Raw genomic sequence first — 20,776 nt, 5'->3', positions numbered from 1 at the left:
AATTTTGAAGTGTAGCCAAAATGTCACATCAGTCACGTCATTATCTGTCAGTGGTTGTCAATGACCTGTCAATGTCAGTGCGTGTTTTTAAAATACCAGGCTAGGTATTATACATTTTGGTTTTAAATGAATGACATTCACCTTTGTGCTCGTTTATTTTGAGACCCTTTGCGTAATCAATTTATGAAATAATCGCAACATCCTCTATAAAAGGAAATTAGGCCAATCAATATTTCCTGACCTGCCCAATGAATTTCGCAATCTAGGTGAGATAATTTAGTGTAAAAATCATGGAAACTGTAATTATAACAATAACCCGTCGCATTGCAGATAAATTTCCCAGGAATGCATCGTGAAAATCATGTCTTACACAGAACTGGAACATGGTTACCAAGGTCTTCGTAAAGCAACAAGACCTACTCAGTTTTATGTTGGTGCGGTGAGTTATTTTTGGTGTTTGATGCGTTAGTTAGCTGGGATTCTGTATAAACGCACTTTTTATTTAGTTGTATCGTTGGTTTCCATGAGTGAGCAAAATAAGACGTTCCAGGAACAGGTTATTCCTTCTGTTCATGTTGAAGATGTTGACAGCCCGCTTTCTTCCTCATTTTGGGTATATTTTGTATGCACTGCTAAACCCCTGTAGCTTGCTGTTTTACTAAACACGTGGCGTGATCACACTGCTTTGTCCCTGCATAAATATTTACCTATTAGAATTTGTTTACTGTTAACTGTTATATTTGATGCTCACGATGTGCAAGTGGATTAATACGTTTTTGTTTCAATAGTTACAGTATTTGCTATTTACAAATCGTAAAAGTGATCATTTACTTTTCTTTTCGGCCTATCTTAATTTCATGCTAGATTACCGTTGTGCGCGTTATCTCAGAGGTAGATAAATGTTTGTTGCAAAACAGCCTCTATTAGTTGGTTGACGTAACCTTGGGTATACTGTTTGCTAAATAAATTACAGGATCCCATAGTCATTTTATAAACTGCAGTGCTCCAGTTAACAGAGTGAATTTTGATCCTATGTGATTTTGTAGTGGTTGCTAATGGGTTCTTGTGAGTAAAAATGGAGTGGACCTGGTTAAAAGATTGGTGGCGTGTTAAGAAATGGAGAAAAAATAAGTCAAACAGTGAAAACGACAGTGTTTGTTTTTGCGATGAATGCTTGCAAGAAGTTGAAAATGTAATCATTTTTTTTATTTGAACCTTATCACTGATTGTTTAGTTTCTTTCTTTTCACTGTGCTTATATTTTGTTCTTTATAGGGAGACCTAGACTTGTGCGATCCGATCGACCCTTCTTTGAGCCCCCAAGGACTGGAAGATGTGGGCAAAGTCGTCATCGTGGGTGTTTGCGCCATGGCGAAGAAGTCTCAAAGCAAGCCGATGACGGAGATCCTGACCCGTTTGCAAGAGTTCGAGTACATTAAAGTGACTGTTTTCCCAGAGGATGTAATTTTATATGTACGGGCATAGCTATTATCTTTTGGATTTATCTCAATTCCATTTTACAGAAACCGGTAGAAGAGTGGCCAGTGTGCGATTGTTTAATATCATTCCATTCGAAAGGTTTTCCGCTGGATAAAGCCATACAATACGCCCAATTACATAATCCCTACGTTATTAACAACCTACACATGCAATATGATATTCAAGATAGAAGGAAAGTTTACGCTACTTTAGAAAATGAGGGAATTGAGATACCACGATACGCCGTTTTAGACAGGGATAGTACCGATCCAAAACGTAAATTTCATACCGTTTTTTTTATTCATTTTTTAATAAAGTTGCTTTAGATCACGAGCTGGTCGAATCGGAAGATCACGTTGAAGTCAATGGTGTGGTCTTCAATAAACCCTTTGTCGAAAAACCGGTGTCAGCTGAAGACCATAATATCTATATTTATTACCCAACGTCTGCTGGTGGTGGTAGCCAACGATTGTTCAGAAAGGTAATTATTTCTAAATGTCTGCTTGTTTCTGTTTGTATATAAATTTTCTTTTTCCACTGACCCTACCATTACGTCTATCGGGGTTTTGTTTTGTTTTGTATGGTCGTCTTTTTTTTTGTATTTTTCCAGATTAAGTGTAGCAGGTGTGCGCAAATAACTGTTAATTAATTTAAGCGTTTGTATTATTCCCAGATCGGCAGCAGGAGTAGCGTTTATTCCCCGGAATCCAGGGTACGCAAGACTGGTAGTTTTATTTATGAAGACTTCATGCCGACCGACGGCACTGATGTGAAAGTGAGTTATTATTATCGAATAGAACTATCGGGTCTTTTTCTTAAACTCCAATTTTGTGTAAATATTGATTGTCTCTCGTGATGTTTTTGCATGAATATTAAGCAGCGTCCTTTATATTAGATATATTAACAGGCTTGGTTGGTGGCTTCTTAATTTTCGATCTTGTCTAAAGTTAAAACTATGATTCATTGCTTTTTTTAAATAGTTAAACATCCTCCGGAGGTTAGTTTTGGAATAATAAACAGTAAAAATGTACTAATCATATGATCAAACCGCTAATAAGTTATGTCGTGATTTCTGAAGGGTATTGATAATTAATTATTAATAGTTTTTATTGCATTTTGGAGCCTTGGTGGCTCAGCTTCATGTGATATTTATTCAACGTGCATGAAATATTACGATAATTTGATTCATTTATCAGCCTTGAAACTACAGAGGAGATAGAAAAACGTTGTGTTCTACAGTTTAAATTATTAGCGCAGTTTTTGCGCCTCTTGTTTGATTTTTTGCGTGTACTTTTGAATTCAGATTTCGTATTTTGAGACTTATTTGTCATATGAACAAGATATACAGGGTGATGAAAAAAAGGCGTCCATGAGTGGAAGTACCATGTTCTTTTCAGTTAAACCATCTCAGAAATTAAAACAAAATTAATTTAAACTCATTCCTTTTCACAATACGGAGTTTTTTTCAAAGGAAACATTTGGCAATGCTGCTCAACCCTTTCTAATAAAATTTTACATTCAGCGGTTTCTTAGTTTCTTAATACTTAGAACTCTGCAATGTTGCAACATTAAAATTTTTTACAAAGCTTAGAAATGATACTTTCAAACGTTTAAGAAACTTGTTTTAAAACACTTTTTCTCCTTTCTTTGATACATAATATCAACTAGTAATTTTTAATTAAAAGAAACGTATTAATAACTCTTTTGAAAAACATGTTTTTAACTAGAGACTTTAAACGTTGCAAGATTTCTTTGTTTTGCTTGGTAGCAAATATGGTTAGAAATGCAGAAAAACACCTAAGAAATTCTTGTAGACTATAAAATTCGCTACAAAAAAGTCCGCGACGGACCTAATCTAAAGTGTCTAGCTTGGGAATAAAAGAAGTCAAAAATGTGGTAATGTCACAGAGCCACGTTTGGATTCGCGCTCGCTCGTTTCTTCAATACAATTGGCAATTCAGTAAAAAATTGTATTTTTTTTTCCTTGAAACATGATGTTCGAATTTTTTTAATTTCTCTCTCGTATTATACCTTGCTTCCCTTTTTAACAATTTACCTATAACCTCTACAATAAATTGTGTCTAATATTGTAGAGAAGTAACAAATTCTTATTACAGACATCAGTTTCAAAAATTCAAAATTCGCCCCAAAATGTTTACTGTTCGACAGGTGTTTGTCCGATATGTGTCTACACAAAAAAACTATTTTCCATCTTATCACATTGCAATTGTTATCTAAAATCTCATTGTATTATTACCACGCTTAACAAACGTCGATGAAGCTGTGACACTGACACATGTCAGTATCTTGAAGCCCGACATTCAGATTTTCAAAGCATACTGCCAGAGCCAACTATAGCTATAGTTGGCTCTGATACTGCCCATCAGCCGACATTTTCGTGTTCGTCCTTGGGCCCACGAACTGATCGTCGCGGCGCCGCGCCAGCAAATAAAATTAAAAAAAAATTAAAAACGCATAATTTTGAAAACCTACATCTGCCATCATTTTTGTTAAAGGTCCATCTTTATAATTATGTATAAATATACAATATTTGCCGTTTGTCTAGCCGAAATTTATTTTCGCTCAAAAAACAAAATCGCCTTCAAAATTGAGGAAAGCAAAAGATGAGACCATTTTGTACGACTAAATGGTAATAGTAAACGGTATCACTTGAACATTTCAAGGTTCGGAAATAGTAGATCTCGAGTTACAGCTTAACATTTTATTCTGTCAAAAACGACAAACTTCTTGGAAATCAAGAAAATTAAAAAAGGGGACCATTTTGTATGAGTAAAACAAAGTAATGTGTGGATTCGCTATTTTTTTTAAGGTTTGGAAATGGTATATCTCGAGTTACAGCTTGAAATTGTATTCTGTCAAAAACCACAAATCGGCTTGGAAATTGAGAAAATTAAAAAAAGGGACCATTTTGTATGAGGAAAACGAAGTAATGTGTGGTTTCGTTAATTTTTTTAAGGTACGGAGATAGTAGATCTCGAGTTATAAATTTTGGGTATTGCAGATGCCGTGTACAAATCACAAGATAATGTTGAAAATATTATAATATAATTTCTTGTTATATCTATGTAAGACTACATAAACAGTTATTATATAGCCTTTGGAAGTGAAAAAATTATAACCCAAATCTACCTGGAAGTTCAGACCTAGCCTTTCGTTTTGGTTTTGAATTTTGGGCTCAAGAAAGAATTAGCTGCAACATGATGGTAGCATAGGCGCTTTTTTTTCATCACCCTGTCTGTATACATAAAAAAAATTGCATTTTGTCTTTTTTGTCATGACATAATTCCACGTACAAACATTATATGCTTTATTTATTAACTTAATAACGTAAGTACAAGTACAATGACGCACGTGTGTTAATAGCTTTCAATTACTTTAAACTTTTATCTACACTATTCAGATCATAAATTTATCTCGAAATTGTTTAGGTTTTGCAAAAATTGTATTCCATTGTATTAAAAATAGAACACTTTATTATTATCGTTTATGTACATACAATACAAACATTTTTTTATTTTACTTAGTATATTTGGGGGCATATTTTATAGAATATAGCTAATCTACGTCTAAATATTGACTAAGTAATCACATAATGGAAGTTTCCTTTCTATTGACTTATTATAGGTGCTTTGGAATCTTAGAAAATGTATTTGTGCTAACTTTTTACCAACTCGCTCTATGTTAACACTGCTGAGCTGACTAACATGCAAAGTCCCTATATCTATAGGTCTGAGCGAGTCTACTAATCGCGTTTCCATGTTGATGACGTCAAAACGGTTCGCCTTTTGGCGCGAAGTTTGAATACATTGGTCAGCAAGCAAACTGCAGTACACCGGTGTGTTTTTGCGTGAATGTATTTTCACTTTTGATACTCAATTCAGTCATAAACTAATTAGACCAAACAAGCTTTTTTTAAGGTTTCATGACGAGCACAAGTGGTGTCCCCAATCGCTGCTTGACCCAAGTGTCTCTAATGAGAATAGTAATTCGCACTTGGCTAATCAGTATCAAAATGCTTTCAAATGTACTGTCAGAAAAGTTTGGTCTTACCTAACCATTTTTTTCCACAACCCACGTGGGGAACACCAAGAAAACCTCAAGATTTCGCACATTTTGAAATGGTTTGCCATATAGCAATTTCTGCCAGGAAATGGTGAGGAACACAAAACTTTTTGACAATACAACTTCCGATCTTTCAATGAATAAAGTTTTTGTCATTGAATTATTTGTGTCCCAGGACTGAGTGTCTTAAGATCCTAGGATATTTCTGATGTGTTTTTCTTCAAATAGGAGGTAAATACGGTGATAATAAGCAGGCATAAGAGCCAAAAAGAAACTGAAATTTTTTTTGGGTAGAGGACCAATCATACAAATGCCCCACTGCTCTCTGTAGGAACCCTGTCGAATTAAATAACACGAACCGTTATGACGTCACATTCCCTCTCGCCCCCCGTAACGGCACCCACCCATACTTGGCAACTCGCTCAGACCTATAGATTTAGGGACTTTGACTAACATGTACATACGACTGATAATTTTGTACTAGGAATTGTGGAATTCTTTTTAAATGCCACATTCTAGCCAACATTTTGTACAGGGTCTGGCAACACTTGTGTTCACCCCCAAAATCGTCTTTAATTTTAAAGACAAAATTTTGAAAATTTGCATACGCTCACAGTTGACGAAGCTCTAGAAGCTGTCAAAAAAATTGTTTTTTATGACGGTTTGTTTGGCGTCGCGACGCCCAAGAAGTATAAAAAAACGCTGCTTTATCAAGTTAGTTTTCAAAATTATGACGGCGCAGTGGCAAACTACGTTTACACCAAAATTTCACAAGTCACTTCATTCACTTTTATAAAGGTTAATTTTGATTAACACGGGCATGTTGCACTTTATGGACACCAGAAATCGTTAATTAACATCGACAAAGCGACAATTTCACCAAGTAAGACTTTTGCTACAATTTAAAGCGAGCCAAAGAAGAGATGTCATTTGTGACACAAGATGTTGACAGATAGGTGTAAACGTAGTTCCCAATTTTGACGTAATGAAATTGGAAACTAACTTGATAAAACAGCATTTTTTTCTCAAATTTTGAAGACAATTTGCGTTGAATCTAAAATAACAACTGAGATATTTTAAACATATTTGTACTGAAAAAAAATTAAATTAGGGGTTGATATCACAAACCCTCACAATTACCTAAAAATTACATTTTTAAGGCGTCGCGACGCCAAAACTATCAGTGATAAAAACAAATTTTTGCGTCAGCTTTTAGAGTTTTGTCAACTGTGAGCGTATGCAAATTTTGATAATTTTATCTTTAAAATTAAAGATGATTTTGGGGGTGAACACAAGTGTTGCCGGACCCTGTATATAACAGACCCATTTCACGAATGTTCTTTTATGCTGAATGAAAAGCCGACAGCGTGTTTATCTGCTTCATCTAATTTCTGAAGGTATACACCGTGGGTCCCGATTACGCCCACGCCGAAGCCCGCAAATCTCCAGCCCTCGATGGAAAAGTCGAAAGAGACCGCGAAGGCAAAGAAATACGTTATCCAGTGATATTGAGCAACGCGGAAAAGCTGATTTCGAGAAAAGTATGCTTAGCCTTCAAACAAGCAGTGTGTGGTTTCGATTTATTGAGGTACAGCGTTGCGGTGAAGTAGTGCAAAAAATTACGAATTGTTTTCAGAGCCAATGGTAAATCTTTCGTCTGTGATGTAAACGGTTTTAGTTTTGTGAAAAACTCTAATAAATATTACGATGACTGTGCCAAAATTTTGGGGAATATGATACTAAGAGAACTTGCTCCTACGTTACATATCCCATGGTCAGTACCATTTCAGTTGGACGATCCACCAATTGTCCCTACAACTTTCGGGAAAATGATGGAATTGAGGTGTGTTGTGGCTGTGATAAGACATGGAGATCGCACGCCCAAACAGAAAATGAAAGTGGAAGTGAGACATGCCAAGTAAGTTTTCATGTCTGTGAAAAAATGCAATGATAACACTCATTGATAGATTCTTTGAAATATTCGAGAAGTACGACGGTTACAAACACGGCCATGTCAAGTTGAAAAGGCCGAAGCAACTACAAGAAATTTTAGATACTGCTAGATCATTACTCGCGGAGATTCAGCAACACGAAGCCGATCCAGAAATCGAAGAAAAACAGGGTAAATTGGAACAATTAAAGGGAGTTCTAGAGATGTACGGCCACTTTTCTGGAATCAATCGAAAAGTCCAGATGAAATATCAACCAAAAGGACGACCCCGTGGCTCAAGTTCCGACGATGGTAATAAATTGTTGATGTTGTTTTTTACAAAACTATGGTATTCTCTTGTCAGTAGATAAACCAGCTGAACCATCTTTGGTTCTTATATTAAAATGGGGTGGAGAGTTGACACCCGCTGGAAGAATTCAAGCTGAAGAATTAGGAAGGATCTTTCGTTGCATGTATCCCGGTGGACAAGGTAGACATTTAGCCGGTTCGTATTCAGCTTCTTATTAACACCTAATTAGTTTTTAGCACTGAGCACTTGATTTGCGTTTATTATTGGTTATATTTCGTTTAATTTTTATTTGCGAAATGGTCTTTATGTTTTTCGACGTTAGGCATAGTTCCAGAGTAGAAATATATAGCACTTTATGTCATGTACTGTATTGTCCTATGAAAATACTCGTACTGTCAGACTTACAGACTCAAAATTTTTACGAATAATGAGATAGGGTAAGTTCGTGTGGTTTTATTTTTGTTTATAGAGCGCTTCATTAATTACTTAAAGTCACTAAAGATGGGGCACTTTGCTTTCACATTCCAAAAATATCCAAAGAAGTTGTACTTCTAGCGTTCTGTTTTGTTTAAATAAACATTATTTATATTGATAAATTACGATAAAAATTCTCTGATGACAGTTTTCGTACTAAACTGCTACGATCTAAAAAGTTCCCCATTCCGTTAGACATAATTTGAGATTCTCTAGAACATACAAATCTCAGCTTAACAGTAATAAACCGAACAAATCACAACACATTTACTATGACAATGTTGTTTTTTTGTAAAAGAAAAACTCTTTAGAATTCCATGTTGTTTTTGTGTAGGCGAATACGCTGGCGCTCAAGGGTTGGGTCTTTTACGCTTACACTCAACGTTTCGTCACGATTTGAAAATTTACGCCTCAGACGAAGGTCGAGTGCAGATGACAGCAGCAGCATTCGCCAAAGGCCTCTTAGCTTTAGAAGGAGAATTAACGCCAATCTTAGTGCAGATGGTGAAGAGTGCCAACACCAACGGTTTGTTGGACAACGACTGTGACAGCAGTAAATATCAAAATATGTAAGTCACCTGAAATAAAGTAAGATATTTTTTTTCTAAACTGTACCACCAGGTGTAAATCGCGTCTTCACGAACTGATGCAACTGGAGCGCGAATTTACTCCAGAAGATCGTGAAAAAGTCAACCCTTGTAACTCATCAAGTATTGCCGACGCTTTGGAGTTCGTAAAAAATCCTGTCAAGTGTTGTAAACACGTGCATGAGTTGATAAAATCGCTGATGGAAATCGTTCAAATCAAGCGAGAAGATCCTAAAACAAAAGGTTTGTGCGAATATTGAGAGTTTCGATGTTGAATATTTAATTTTAGATGCCATTTTATATCATGGTGAAACCTGGGAATTGATGGGTCGAAGATGGGGGAAGATCGAGAAGGATTTTTACACTAAGAATAAAATTTTCGATATTAGTAAAATACCTGATATTTATGACTGCATAAAATATGATCTCCAACATAATCAACATACTCTACAATTCGAACATGCTGAAGAATTATACATTTATGCAAAGTATTTAGCTGACATTGTGATACCACAGGTTTGTATCATCAATTTACTTGAAACATCCTTGAAAGTTTTTTTAGGAATACGGACTAACAGCTCAGGAAAAACTCACCATCGGCCAAGGCATTTGCACTCCACTTCTCAAGAAAATTCGAGCTGATCTTCAGCGCAACATTGAAGAACTTGGTGAAGAAAGTGTTAATCGATTGAATCCCAGATATTCACATGGAGTTTCAAGTCCGGGACGTCATGTCAGAACCAGGCTGTACTTTACGAGTGAGAGTCATGTGCATTCTTTGATAACCGTGCTGCGCCATGGAGGATTATTAGATGTAAGTTTCTGCAAATACACTTGCGTGCAAATGTATCGGGCCATCTTGAAAATTTCACTTCAACTGAAAAATTTTCTAAAACAAATATGTCAGTTTTGAAAAAAAGGGCATCATTTGAAAGCTTGTTTCCTTCTGTTTAAAATGACAAAAAAGTTCAAAGTTAATTTTATTAATTACCACATTACCATCTTTTAAAGTGAAAATGTCCAATTTTCTCACTGTTAGAAATCCGATTTCATGCTTTTAAGTTCTAAAAAGTTCTAAAAAATGTACACTTCGGCTGTAAAAGCAGCACAAGCAGTTGTTTTACTTGAAACAGGACTCATCAACGAGATGTGTCTTGCCGCTTAAATTTAAGCCGTGCAACAATTCAAAAACTACTGCAGAGGTACTTAGGAACTAGTGCCTTTACAGGTAGACCAAAAACTGGAAAACTTGTTGCAACATCTCAAAGAAATGATCGATTTTTTGGCACAACGTCATTAAAGGATTGGAGATTAAATACTGTGGAGACAAAACAACGGCTACATGAAGTTCGAAAAGTAAATGTTAGTGAATGAACTGTGGGGCGAAGTTTGAAGGAAAAAGAATTTGACATCTTACAAAGTTGCAGCTGGTCCAACATTAACTGCAGCTCACCGAAAATCTCGATTGCAATTTGCTAGAGATCAATCAGACTGGACTTTTGAGCAATGAAGTAAAGTTATGTTGTTAGATGAAATGAAATTGTACTTACACGGGAATAACAGAAGAGTAAAGTGACAGAAGACCTGGGGAGCGATTTGCACAATGCTGCATAAATGAACGGATCAGTTATGGTGGCGCTTCATGCACGATCTAGAGCGGTTTTTAGTGAAGAAAAAGCAGATCCTATTTTTGTGATTGGTTCTCGAATTGGTAAACGCAAAAGGGTTTTAACAGTTCAGAGATACATAGTGGATATTCTGCAAGAACCTGTAATGGTTTATGCTTATTTGTCGGAGACAGTTTCCTGGATATGCACAACAAATCAACATCACACACAGGAGCAATCGTTAGACAATACCTTGATAGGAATGAAATTCTGGTTATGGAGTGGCCGGCACGGAGTCCCAGTATGAATCCGATTGAACACATATGGGATCATTTAAAAAATGGGTTTTAAGCCAGAAATCCTGCGGCACAGTCACTGCATGGTTTAAAAGTGGCGATCGAAGAAGAGTCGAACCGTCTCCTTCAAGAAAAAGTTATTTTATTGATCAGACCATTGCCTAACCGTATGGAAGAGGTTATTAGGGCTAACGGTAGCAGCACCTGTTATTAAAAATAAAAAATTCTTTGGTTAATCAATTGTACTTAAATGCTGCATGTTCGCTTTTTGTTTAAGTTTTACTTAAAATCCAGAAAACTTATTAAATAATAAGTGCAAGACGGTATGAATAAGAAATTCTTAAATAAGAAAGTATAATCTTTTAAATGGTTCATTTTTTTTTTAAATTCTAATAAGTCGTTTTTAATCATTTTCATTTGAAATTAAATTTTTTAAGTGACCCGATACATTTGCACGCAAGTTATTTGTATTGTTTTGTTGATTGATTTGGATTTTCTGTTTAGATTAAAAGGGATGAGCAGTGGCGACGTGCCATGGAGTACGTGTCCATGGTTTCTGAACTTAACTACATGTCTCAAGTTGTGATAATGTTGTACGAAGATCCAACCAAAGATCCTTGCAGTGAAGAAAGATTCCATGTGGAACTTCATTTCAGTCCTGGAGTTAATTGTTGCGTGCAGAAGAACCTACCACCAGGACCTGGATTTAGACCACATTCGAGGAACGAGTCCGCTGCGAGCAAAAATAATACAGTTAGTATACAATAAATTGAACTGTAGGCAGAAGTTAGTTGTCTTATCTTCTAGAGCTCGGATACATCAGCTACCGCAACGCCTGACGAACCCAAGCCTCAGTGCACAACACGCATTGAAGAAGAAGGACCAATTGAAGAAGAAAAGCCTGAAATCATTGAAACACCGCCTAGCGCAGCGGAATCGTCTTCAACATCACCAGATAATACATATTGCCGACAATACGGAAAAACCAGTGATCCAATTCCAATAGGGTAATTTTCATCTTTTTATCATTGATTCGTTAATCAGCAATTCCATATGTCACGGGTGTGACAAAATGACAACATTTTTTTAATTTATTTACGACTAAGAGCTTTTTCAAGCAGAAGTACACTGAAATTTTAGTTAATTAATGTGGCCTCATAATTTGTAAACGTCAAATTAACACTCAAATGACATCTTCGGAAACATTATATTTAGAAAGCGCTCTGGACGTTTAATACGCCGTGCGGTAAAAATTGCCCAAATCGTCTGCTTGCCAGATGCGTTTATAAATTAAAATCTCTTTTATTAGGACCAGTTTCATAATCATCGCTTAAAGGCGATTTAAAACTGTTACAACAATCTGTTTCTATGGCAAAAATTCACTTTAAACTTTAAAGGACCTTTAAAATGATTATAAAACTGACCCTTAGTAAACTATGGGATTTTTTTGTCAAATTGACATGTCTGAAATTTTGCCATAAGCTGTTCCATTGTGGTTGTCCGCAAATTTTTATGATTTTTATGCTAGTTCAGAGGAACTTTGTGGAACAATTTATTTCGATTCAAGTAGATGGCGCACGCGACTACGACTCCCTAACTACTAACGGCAACCTCTTCGATATAGATGTCTACATCCAGCACTGCAATTTGTCGTTCTGACCCGTCGCTTCGGCGATGAGACTGACCTGACCATTTATGGGGTTCTTTCGCATTCGTGTGTTCTCCCCTTAAAAAGAAACGGGGTTCTTTTACGATCAGCGTGTTTCTCCCTTCAAAAGTAAACACCCTAAAGCAATTAAACACATTTTATGAGTATCCGTCACTTTTCATGAAATTTGTGATACTCATTTGCGGTAAGAAAATCATCACCTTTTTTGAATGATTGAATGTCTAGGCAGTCAAACGTTACATTTCGAATAGTTGGTTTTGTTTTGCAAGTTCATCGCTGCATAAGTGTCAATTTCTGTGTCGATTTGTAGGCCAATGAGATCTTCGAAAATAATAAAGGTAGATTAATTAAGCAAAGATACCACAAAAATTTGCTGGAACACATTTGAATTTAAATTAATCTGCTATCGTTTGAATTTGAATGGGGTGCTACCAACCTATTTTCCAGCTGATGAAATTCCCCTAAATGACGGAATGACGTTTCAAGTTCAAACCAAAAGTCAAAATAAATAACTATTAATAATTCAGCAATTCCATATGTCACGGGTGTGACAAAATGACAACATTTTTTTAATTTATTTACGACTAAGAGCTCTTTCAAGCAGAAGTACACTGTTATCAGGTAGGCTAAAGTGCTGCAAATTATCTAAATAAAATTTGTTAAGTTACGATTGCAGATCATAGAGCAGCAAATTAATTTGTGGTGTCACGGGTGTGACGCGTACAAATTAAATTTATTGTTTTTAATAACATTTTTCTATATTTCTGCGAATCACAAAAGTCAGATTCCTTCTCCTTTAGTACACAAATATATGAACTATAGGCACACATTTTAAGCCTCTTTGCAATTAAAATAACCAATTCAATTGTGCACTGTATTTTTTAGAAAACTGTAACGGGTGTGACATACATTTGTAACGGGCGTGACAATAATTTTATTAATGCTTGTAACATTTTGAACAAAGTAAGTTATATTTTACACAGGCGAAGGCGCCCACAGCCCCCAGTTTCGGTTTCACAAATTGGTCGAGTGTACTTATATCCGCTAGACATACATCCACCCTAAACTAACTTGTTTATTTGGACAAAATATGAGATATTGTTGGATATTTGGTCTTGATTGCTTGAATATTTTTACTTAGTTGATTCAGATATTTTGACTTTGAATTCACCAGTATACAAAATATTTATATTATTAATTGATTTTTTGCTTTCAAGAAGAAATCCTTAGCAGAATTGTTGATTACCTTTCTGTGAACGATACGTTTATTTGTGCCTCCCATACCATCCAGAGTTTCTTTAACATGTGAGCATTTTAATGGGAGTTGTTAAAACCAACTGTGTGTACATGTTTAAGGCTTAAATCATCAAATTTGGAAAGTCCGATCTAACAATTGTCACACCCGTGACATTTATTTTTAGTATTTCACTGATATATCTTTTAACTTTAATTAGTGCAAAAACTGCATTATCAATTTTTTACTTTGTATACAAATTATCAATTTTAAACTCCACAGATTTCAACCAGTTTTGCCAACTTTTGTTAAAATATTGTCACGGGTGTGACAAATTTTCTTAACAAAGTTTTAATTCAAAAACAAATTATGAAATTACTTTTTTATGTATTCAGTATCTGATGTGTTAAGTAAATAGTTCAAACTGATGTGTCCACTAATTTTAAATTCTTGGAATTTATATTTTGAGTGAAAAAAAAATAAGTGAAGTTAAGCGAAAAATTTAATTAAAGTAGACGAAGGAAAGTGTAGTTAAAAGAAGGTGGTTATTTAAAGTATCAAGAAGCAAACAATTCAACCATTCATGGTTTTGGTTAATTTAAGATTTATATATTCGATTTTTAACAAAATTATGTTTCTGCAAGATGTTTTAGTTTTTAATGTGTCAGGTTCAGTTCGTGTGGAACTGCTGTAATGTTTCTCTTTGTTTACAGAAGTTCGCACACAGTCAGCGGCCACGAAGCGATGCATCTTGCAAAACGACTAAATGAAGAACTAGCGCAACAAAACAGTAGGAGCTACAGTTTGAACAGAGCCGTAAGTCCCGAACCGGAAACTAGATCGAAAAGTTACGACAACAAGAGTCCTCACAAGGGAAAAGGTGAGAAGGAACTGAGACAAGTTTGGTTGCTGTTCAGGTTTGACAACGGGCGCTACGCATTGTGCAAATCAGATTAAATTACGGCATGTTTCATGTGGTTGGTTGCTTATGTCAAGCGAGTGAGGTTTGTGATTGTGACGTAATTTAATTTTATTTGAGATGTATTTATCGGACTATTTGAGCATGAACGCCACTGCGATAACAGTTGCGACAAGGAATTTTTGTTATCCTAGTGAAAACTTTTGTTACCCGTAGTTTGGCGTATTTCGGTTTTAACAAGCTACTAATTTGTTTGGGCAGCTGAGAAATTGCATCAAAGTCTGGACGCTGTTAACAGTAAAGGTACGCAAACCCGAACGTACAAGCTTTTCCCTCTAACTGTACCGCATTTATGTCCGATAAACACCCACGTCCACAGTAGTAGGAAAGAAACAGAAAGGAAAGATACTGCGATTTTTTTGTTGGTTATTTTGTGCGTTTTCAGGATTATTCCACACACAATTTAAAAGACATCAAACTTGATTTTGTTTTCGCGTCGTTTTTGCCACCATCTTTGCTTTTTCTGTTTTTTGGAACGCGTAGGAAAAGCACGCATTCCGTTTACGATCGTCACGTATTATAGGTCCGTTTTTATTGTTATCTTCAGCACTTGTATCGAACATTTTCCGCTTGTTGCTGAATGTCTCCAAAATTTCTTCACTCAAATCAATGAATTCCACTAAGGTGTCGAAATTTTGGTTTGCCTTGGCATGAGCAAAGTCAAGTTGATGTGATAATGAACTCATCTGTCTGGTAGCCCCGTGCGACTGGTGTTTCCCAAAGTAACGTCAACGGAGATGCATTTTACTCTTAACGTTCTACGGAGCGATATAGAGTTTGGTGCATTTCTGCGCATTCTGCTTCCTTCATCAGTTCCTTTTAATTTTTACTTCAGCTGGTATTGCTGTCATTTCGCTCGCTTTGCTTCTTTTTCTTCTCTAGCTTTTGCATGTTATTCTTATAACCTACTATACTTTTTTTTTGTTTGTTTGCGTGCGTTTTGTGTTTTCAATACAATAGCAACGGAAAGTGGTAATGTCTCCAGTTCCATTGCTATTCCTTATGGTGGTGGTAGCAAATTACTGACTCGATTCTTTTTTCTTTTCCAAACCCCGTGCTTTGCTTCCCTTGTTTGTTTTTAACGGTGACTTAAACACATTTAACTTTTGCCATTATTTGCTTCCGTTTAATTCGTACACAGACTCACCCCATAACGACACAGATACGTCAATAACACCTACCAATATACCTAAAACACCCCCCATCGAGATTCCTGTACGTACCGTCGATCCGAGCGAATCTTTGGACTCTTGTCCGTACTCTTTCAAGCCCATTCAACAAGATCGTCCGGAATTAAGCCCCATCTCAGGGTCTTTTGATTATGATTTTAGGAGTGATCAGAACTCCCCGGTGAGGAGGTCACCTGATGACACCTCTAAATCTAGGCCTCAAAGTGCTACGAATGAGTTGCCTTTAACGGAGCTCAATTTAGCTCTTTTTACCTCCGAGCAAGCAATATTGAATTCTTCAAGAATGAGCACAAACGAGTTACCTATGTCGGATATTAAGCTGAGTAAACAAAATACAGTTGATAGTCAAATGGACGACGTGTCTATGGAAGTGAACTGGGAGGGTGACTACAGAGAGGAAGACCCTTCCCAGTCTAAAATAAATCATTTCGGGAAAGATAAACGTCACCGTTCTTTTTCCGATCCTAACATTTTAGACGGTGAAAAACTGTTTCTTTTGGAAAAGTACAACGAAAGTATGAGTAACGACGGTACGTCCCGGATGTCGAATCAAAATTTGAGCCCAGGAGAATCCTCTCGTATTCCTTTCAGTTTTTATCCCCAGCACGCGCCCCATTTATCGCTGTTCTGTAATACTTTTATCCGATCTCCTTCAAACCTGCTCTCTTTCTTCTCTTCGCCCCCTCGCGCTATGCGCTCACTTTCTAACCCCAGTCCCGGCGTGTCTGTGAACCACCCGTGCATGTCCGATACAGAGTGCAACAACGCAACAGCCAGACGCCATCGACACAGTATTGCCGGACAGATGAGCTATTACAAGATGCTAGGGTTTGGTTGCGGAGGACCTATAGGTTTCAAGAAGCTAGCTGCTGGAAGTGCCAACTCGCTTTTCTCCACGGCGGTCATTTCGGGAAGCAGCAGTGCTCCAAATCTCAGAGACATGATTCCGAGCACGGCCAGTGCTTCGTGTAAGTAAATCGCAAACTGGGATAGATGTGAGAGTGCAGCAGTTTCGATGTTTCCTTGATTTAAAAACTTCGCATACACTGAGCACTGTCACGTCTTCTGTGTCTTACAATTTTAGAACTTTGAGATGTAATGTCCTTTCGTGTATGCAGCCATTGAAGGTTTTGGAGGCGTTCCTCCAATCCGGCCTCTGGAAACCCTCCATAACGCGCTCTCTTTAAGACAAATAGATACTTTCTTGGAACAAATGACTGCGGCGCCACTCTTCAGAACACCTTCGTCAACACCGCCAAAATACCCGTCAACACCATTGCCTACCCCCACAAATGGAGGGCAAACTATCATGGCAAGTTCAGGGTCACAACCCTTAAAATTACAGTCACCGAGTAACAGTAAGTGATCGCACACTCTTTCGTTTGGTTTTTTATTTGATTTGTTAGGTGTAGGATGGAGTGGGCCGCCTAGTTTTGTGTCCAGCAGTGGTCCATCGTCACCTGGAGCTTCCGAAAATTCGAAAGAGAGCAGCGAAATGTCCTCAAGTATCATCAGTGCCGATGGGTACTTAAACAAATTCAATAGTGATTAATAAATAGTCTATTTCTGGCACCATTCTTATTTGATTTTATTTTTTCACCATTCCTCTTTCATACAGTATTGTATTGTGCATGGCCGTTCCTTCTTTTGTCGGGAATGTTTCTCTAAGGTACTGTATTGTGTTAGCACCTTTATAGAATCTAACAAGTTGATATCAATGATGCACTAACATTACTGCTTGTATGTTTTATGTTCATGTTTGATTGTTACTGACTGAGTTTCTTGTTTAGGATAAATGTGGATAATTTCACGAAAATCTTTCCTACCGCTCCTGGTCTGGATCAGGACTTGGGAAATGTCGGCAATTTGCTGGATTTTGATCGTGAAATTTCAGGATCCATGGAATTCTCAGAGTATTACTCACAAATTCACAGACCACCAGGTACTCTTCTGTTTTTGTTACGATGAGCGTTGTAACATATCGTTGTAGGGGAGAGTGGAGATGTGACTCCAGTGTCCGGTGGCTCAGAAGTGGAATTCAACACTAACGATGCCACGGCTGGCTCCACTGCAGAATGCGACGTAACGGTAACTGAAGATATAGACTCTTGTTTCATAGGAGACGAACCATGCATTGACACCAAAGCTTCAAGTCCACTTTCTTTACCTTGTATGATCACAAGCGCAACAGAAAACAATCTTCTGTGTCAGGGTATTATAACCCCAAAAGTAATTTCACCACTAAGCGGCAATATCAACATTTATACCAACATTCTACACCCTTCAAACTCCGACAATGTGAGCTTGAAACACGTTGAAAACATTGATAGAAACCAATCCACGTCTAGTCGTATCTACAACGATTTCGACCGAAGTAAAGACTTTAAAAACTTTACGAAAAAGTGTAATATTTACGATAAGGATCTGCCATGTACCAGTAAAAACTTATCAGCTTTAGGCTCTGACAAATGGTGTACAAGTAAAGAAAAGTTCTTGGAAAGTTCCTCGTCGAAAATTGACATTCCTGAAACAAAGCCGTCCGAGAAAACGACCAGTGAGCCTAAACCCAATCCTGGAACAGTATTAGTAAAAGAACACTTTATCGAGCCTCCAAGAATGACGCGAATTTCTAGAAGTTTTCACGGAAAATCACCAACTAGTAATAGTTTTCTTGACATATCAGCTGGGGCGCCACGGAGGGCTAGTGAAGGCGTCCCTTTGACTAGTCGAAACTTGAATTTGCAACCCGAGACTCTAAAACAAGACTCTCACAGTTCTAGTAGTAGACGTAAGAGTAATGTCGAAAAAGTAAAACACGCTCGTCCGCAATTTATGACTCAACTATCGCAGCCTTGTGGGAGCACTTTACAATCTCCAAACACAAGTTTAAGAAAGACTTCTTTGACTGATATAGCTATAAGTAAGAAGAGATTTACAACGACTTTGGTAGATGAAGCTGAGCATGCTGCATCTATGGGAATTGCAGTACGACAGCGAGTTACTGAACCAAGCGGTGAGAGTGGAGATAAAGAAAATGATAATAGAGAAAGTGGTTCTACATGCAAGGATGTGTTTCTAATGAGTTTGAGTAGTGATAAAACTGATAATAAATAAATCGTTTCTGAAATATTATAGAGCTGAAATATTTATGTGATTATTGTTCTAAATAAAATTTTGAAATTGGTTGCTTGCCTTACTTATGTAAAAAAAGAATGCACAATTGCAAGTGCAAGAATCGCGTTCAAAAAAAATGTAAGACAGTGAAATTTTAGTAATTAATGTGGCCTCATAATTTGTAAACGTCAAATTAACACTCAAATGACATCTTCGGAAACATTATATTTAGAAAGCGCTCTGGACGTTTAAACGCCGTGCGGTAAAAATTGCCCAAATCGTCTGCTTGCCAGATGCGTTTATAAATTAAAATCTCTTTTATCAGGACCAGTTTCATAATCATCGCTTAAAGGCGATTTAAAACTGTTACAACTATCTGTTTCTTTGGCAAAAATTCACTTTAAACTTTAAAGGACCTTTAAAATGATTATAAAACTGGCCCTTAGTAAACTATGAGAATTTTTTGTCAAATTGACAGGTCTGAAATTTTGCCATAAGCTGTCCCATTGTGGTTGTCCGCAAATTTTTATGATTTTTATGCTAGTTCAGAGGAACTTTGTGGAACAATTTATTTCGATTCAAGTAGATGGCGCACGCGACTACGACTCCCTAACTACTAACGGCAACCTCTTCGATATAGATGTCTACATCCAGCACTGCAATTTGTCGTTCTGACCCGTCGCTCCGGCGATGAGACTGACCTGACCATTTATGGGGTTCTTTCGCATTCGTGCGTTCTCCCCTTAAAAAGAAACGGGGTTCTTTTACGATCAGCGTGTTTCTCCCTTCAAAAGTAAACACCCTAATGCAATTAAACACATATTATTCTATTTTAGGTTATAATCTTGTTTATAAGCACCGAAATGCGGGCATAATTTGAGCTTTATGGCACAGATTAATCATCGCCAAGCAATTTGATTTTTATGGTGTTCAAACAAGCTTTGTAATCGAACATTTATTGTTAAAGAAAATCATACAATCATATTATTTATTTATAGAAATTAAAAGTACAATTACTAGGATTTGCAATTGTAAGATTACATGAACTAACACCTAAACTAACAGACCCTTCATTTGTCTGTGGTATGTTATTTGAAGCTCCCCCGCAGATGTTCTGAACAATTTTGATTTTGTTCTGCAGAGAATTTTCTACTTAAGATTCGGCTACCTTGTCAGATCGCCATCCACCCAATTGCTTCAAAGATCTGGTGTCACCGCCGGATTCAGCTAAAATGGTTGCAGCACTTCTGCGGAAACAATGTCCTGTGTATGTATTTGCATTTGGTAACTTCAGAAATTCAGCAATTCTTGAAGGCATTTTCCCGAAAGTATTTTTTCCTACCGGCTGCGAAGTACACTTGCCATTGTGATACGACAAAAACAGACTGTTAGTTTTCACGTATTTAGGTCGTAAAGCAACGTATTTGTTGTACAATTGCGTCCAAAAATAATGCACCATCCCATTGCTTATTTCCAAACAGCATCGGAAAACATTTTGAGGGCCTCGCCGGGGAGGTACGAGTCCGTTTTTGACCGTCCCAGCACATCTGGGTAGTCATAAAATGGTAATTTTTCAATGTTTGCAAAAACCCTGTTCTTCTAAAATTATTTAGATTTTATTTTACTGTGCTGTGATGGCAGAAGAAACGTATAAATACTGTGGGGCGTTTATGGCTTTAACTTTTTAAACAGTTTCCACCAAACTTACCGCAAGACCCTATAAACATAATCACCCTCAAGTGGTGGGTCTTGTCTGATGACCAGAATTGATCCCCAATAAATTATAGCCTTTTTGTTGATTCAAATTTACTGGAATTAGGGAAAA

General features: G+C 36.9%; 1 protein-coding gene across 9 annotated transcripts; it reads left to right on the top strand.

Annotated features, from left to right (window-relative positions):
* The first annotated feature begins 14 nt into the window (after positions 1–14).
* On the top strand, positions 15–19,020 carry l(1)G0196 (inositol hexakisphosphate and diphosphoinositol-pentakisphosphate kinase). Of its 9 annotated transcripts, XM_088050228.1 has the most exons (23): positions 348–439; positions 1,047–1,192; positions 1,275–1,472; positions 1,523–1,754; positions 1,805–1,959; positions 2,152–2,253; positions 6,959–7,149; positions 7,198–7,479; positions 7,529–7,803; positions 7,856–7,996; positions 8,610–8,844; positions 8,897–9,105; positions 9,152–9,378; positions 9,425–9,676; positions 11,270–11,518; positions 11,573–11,772; positions 14,382–14,548; positions 14,849–14,890; positions 16,593–16,805; positions 16,956–17,195; positions 17,244–17,361; positions 17,628–17,779; positions 17,828–19,020. In XM_088050228.1, exons 2-23 carry the CDS (start codon positions 1,076–1,078, stop codon positions 18,949–18,951), a joined length of 5,121 nt encoding a protein of 1,706 aa, XP_087906354.1. In that variant the 5' UTR covers positions 348–439; positions 1,047–1,075; the 3' UTR covers positions 18,952–19,020. The 9 variants fall into 9 exon arrangements, with proteins under 9 accessions (XP_087906353.1, XP_087906352.1, XP_087906354.1 ...); XM_088050227.1 differs by lacking the exons at positions 1,047–1,192; positions 14,849–14,890 and adding an exon at positions 15–266 and having other exon boundaries at positions 331–439; positions 15,789–16,805; XM_088050226.1 differs by lacking the exons at positions 1,047–1,192; positions 14,849–14,890 and adding an exon at positions 507–613 and having other exon boundaries at positions 347–439; positions 15,789–16,805.
* The last annotated feature ends 1,756 nt before the right edge of the window (positions 19,021–20,776 follow it).

Source organism: Gnatocerus cornutus, chromosome 1 (assembly GCF_029298725.1).
Source record: "Gnatocerus cornutus isolate USDA-ARS CGAHR chromosome 1, icGnaCorn1.1, whole genome shotgun sequence".
NCBI classification, from domain to species: domain Eukaryota; kingdom Metazoa; phylum Arthropoda; class Insecta; order Coleoptera; family Tenebrionidae; genus Gnatocerus; species Gnatocerus cornutus.
This window is presented reverse-complemented; position numbering and strand designations above follow the sequence as displayed.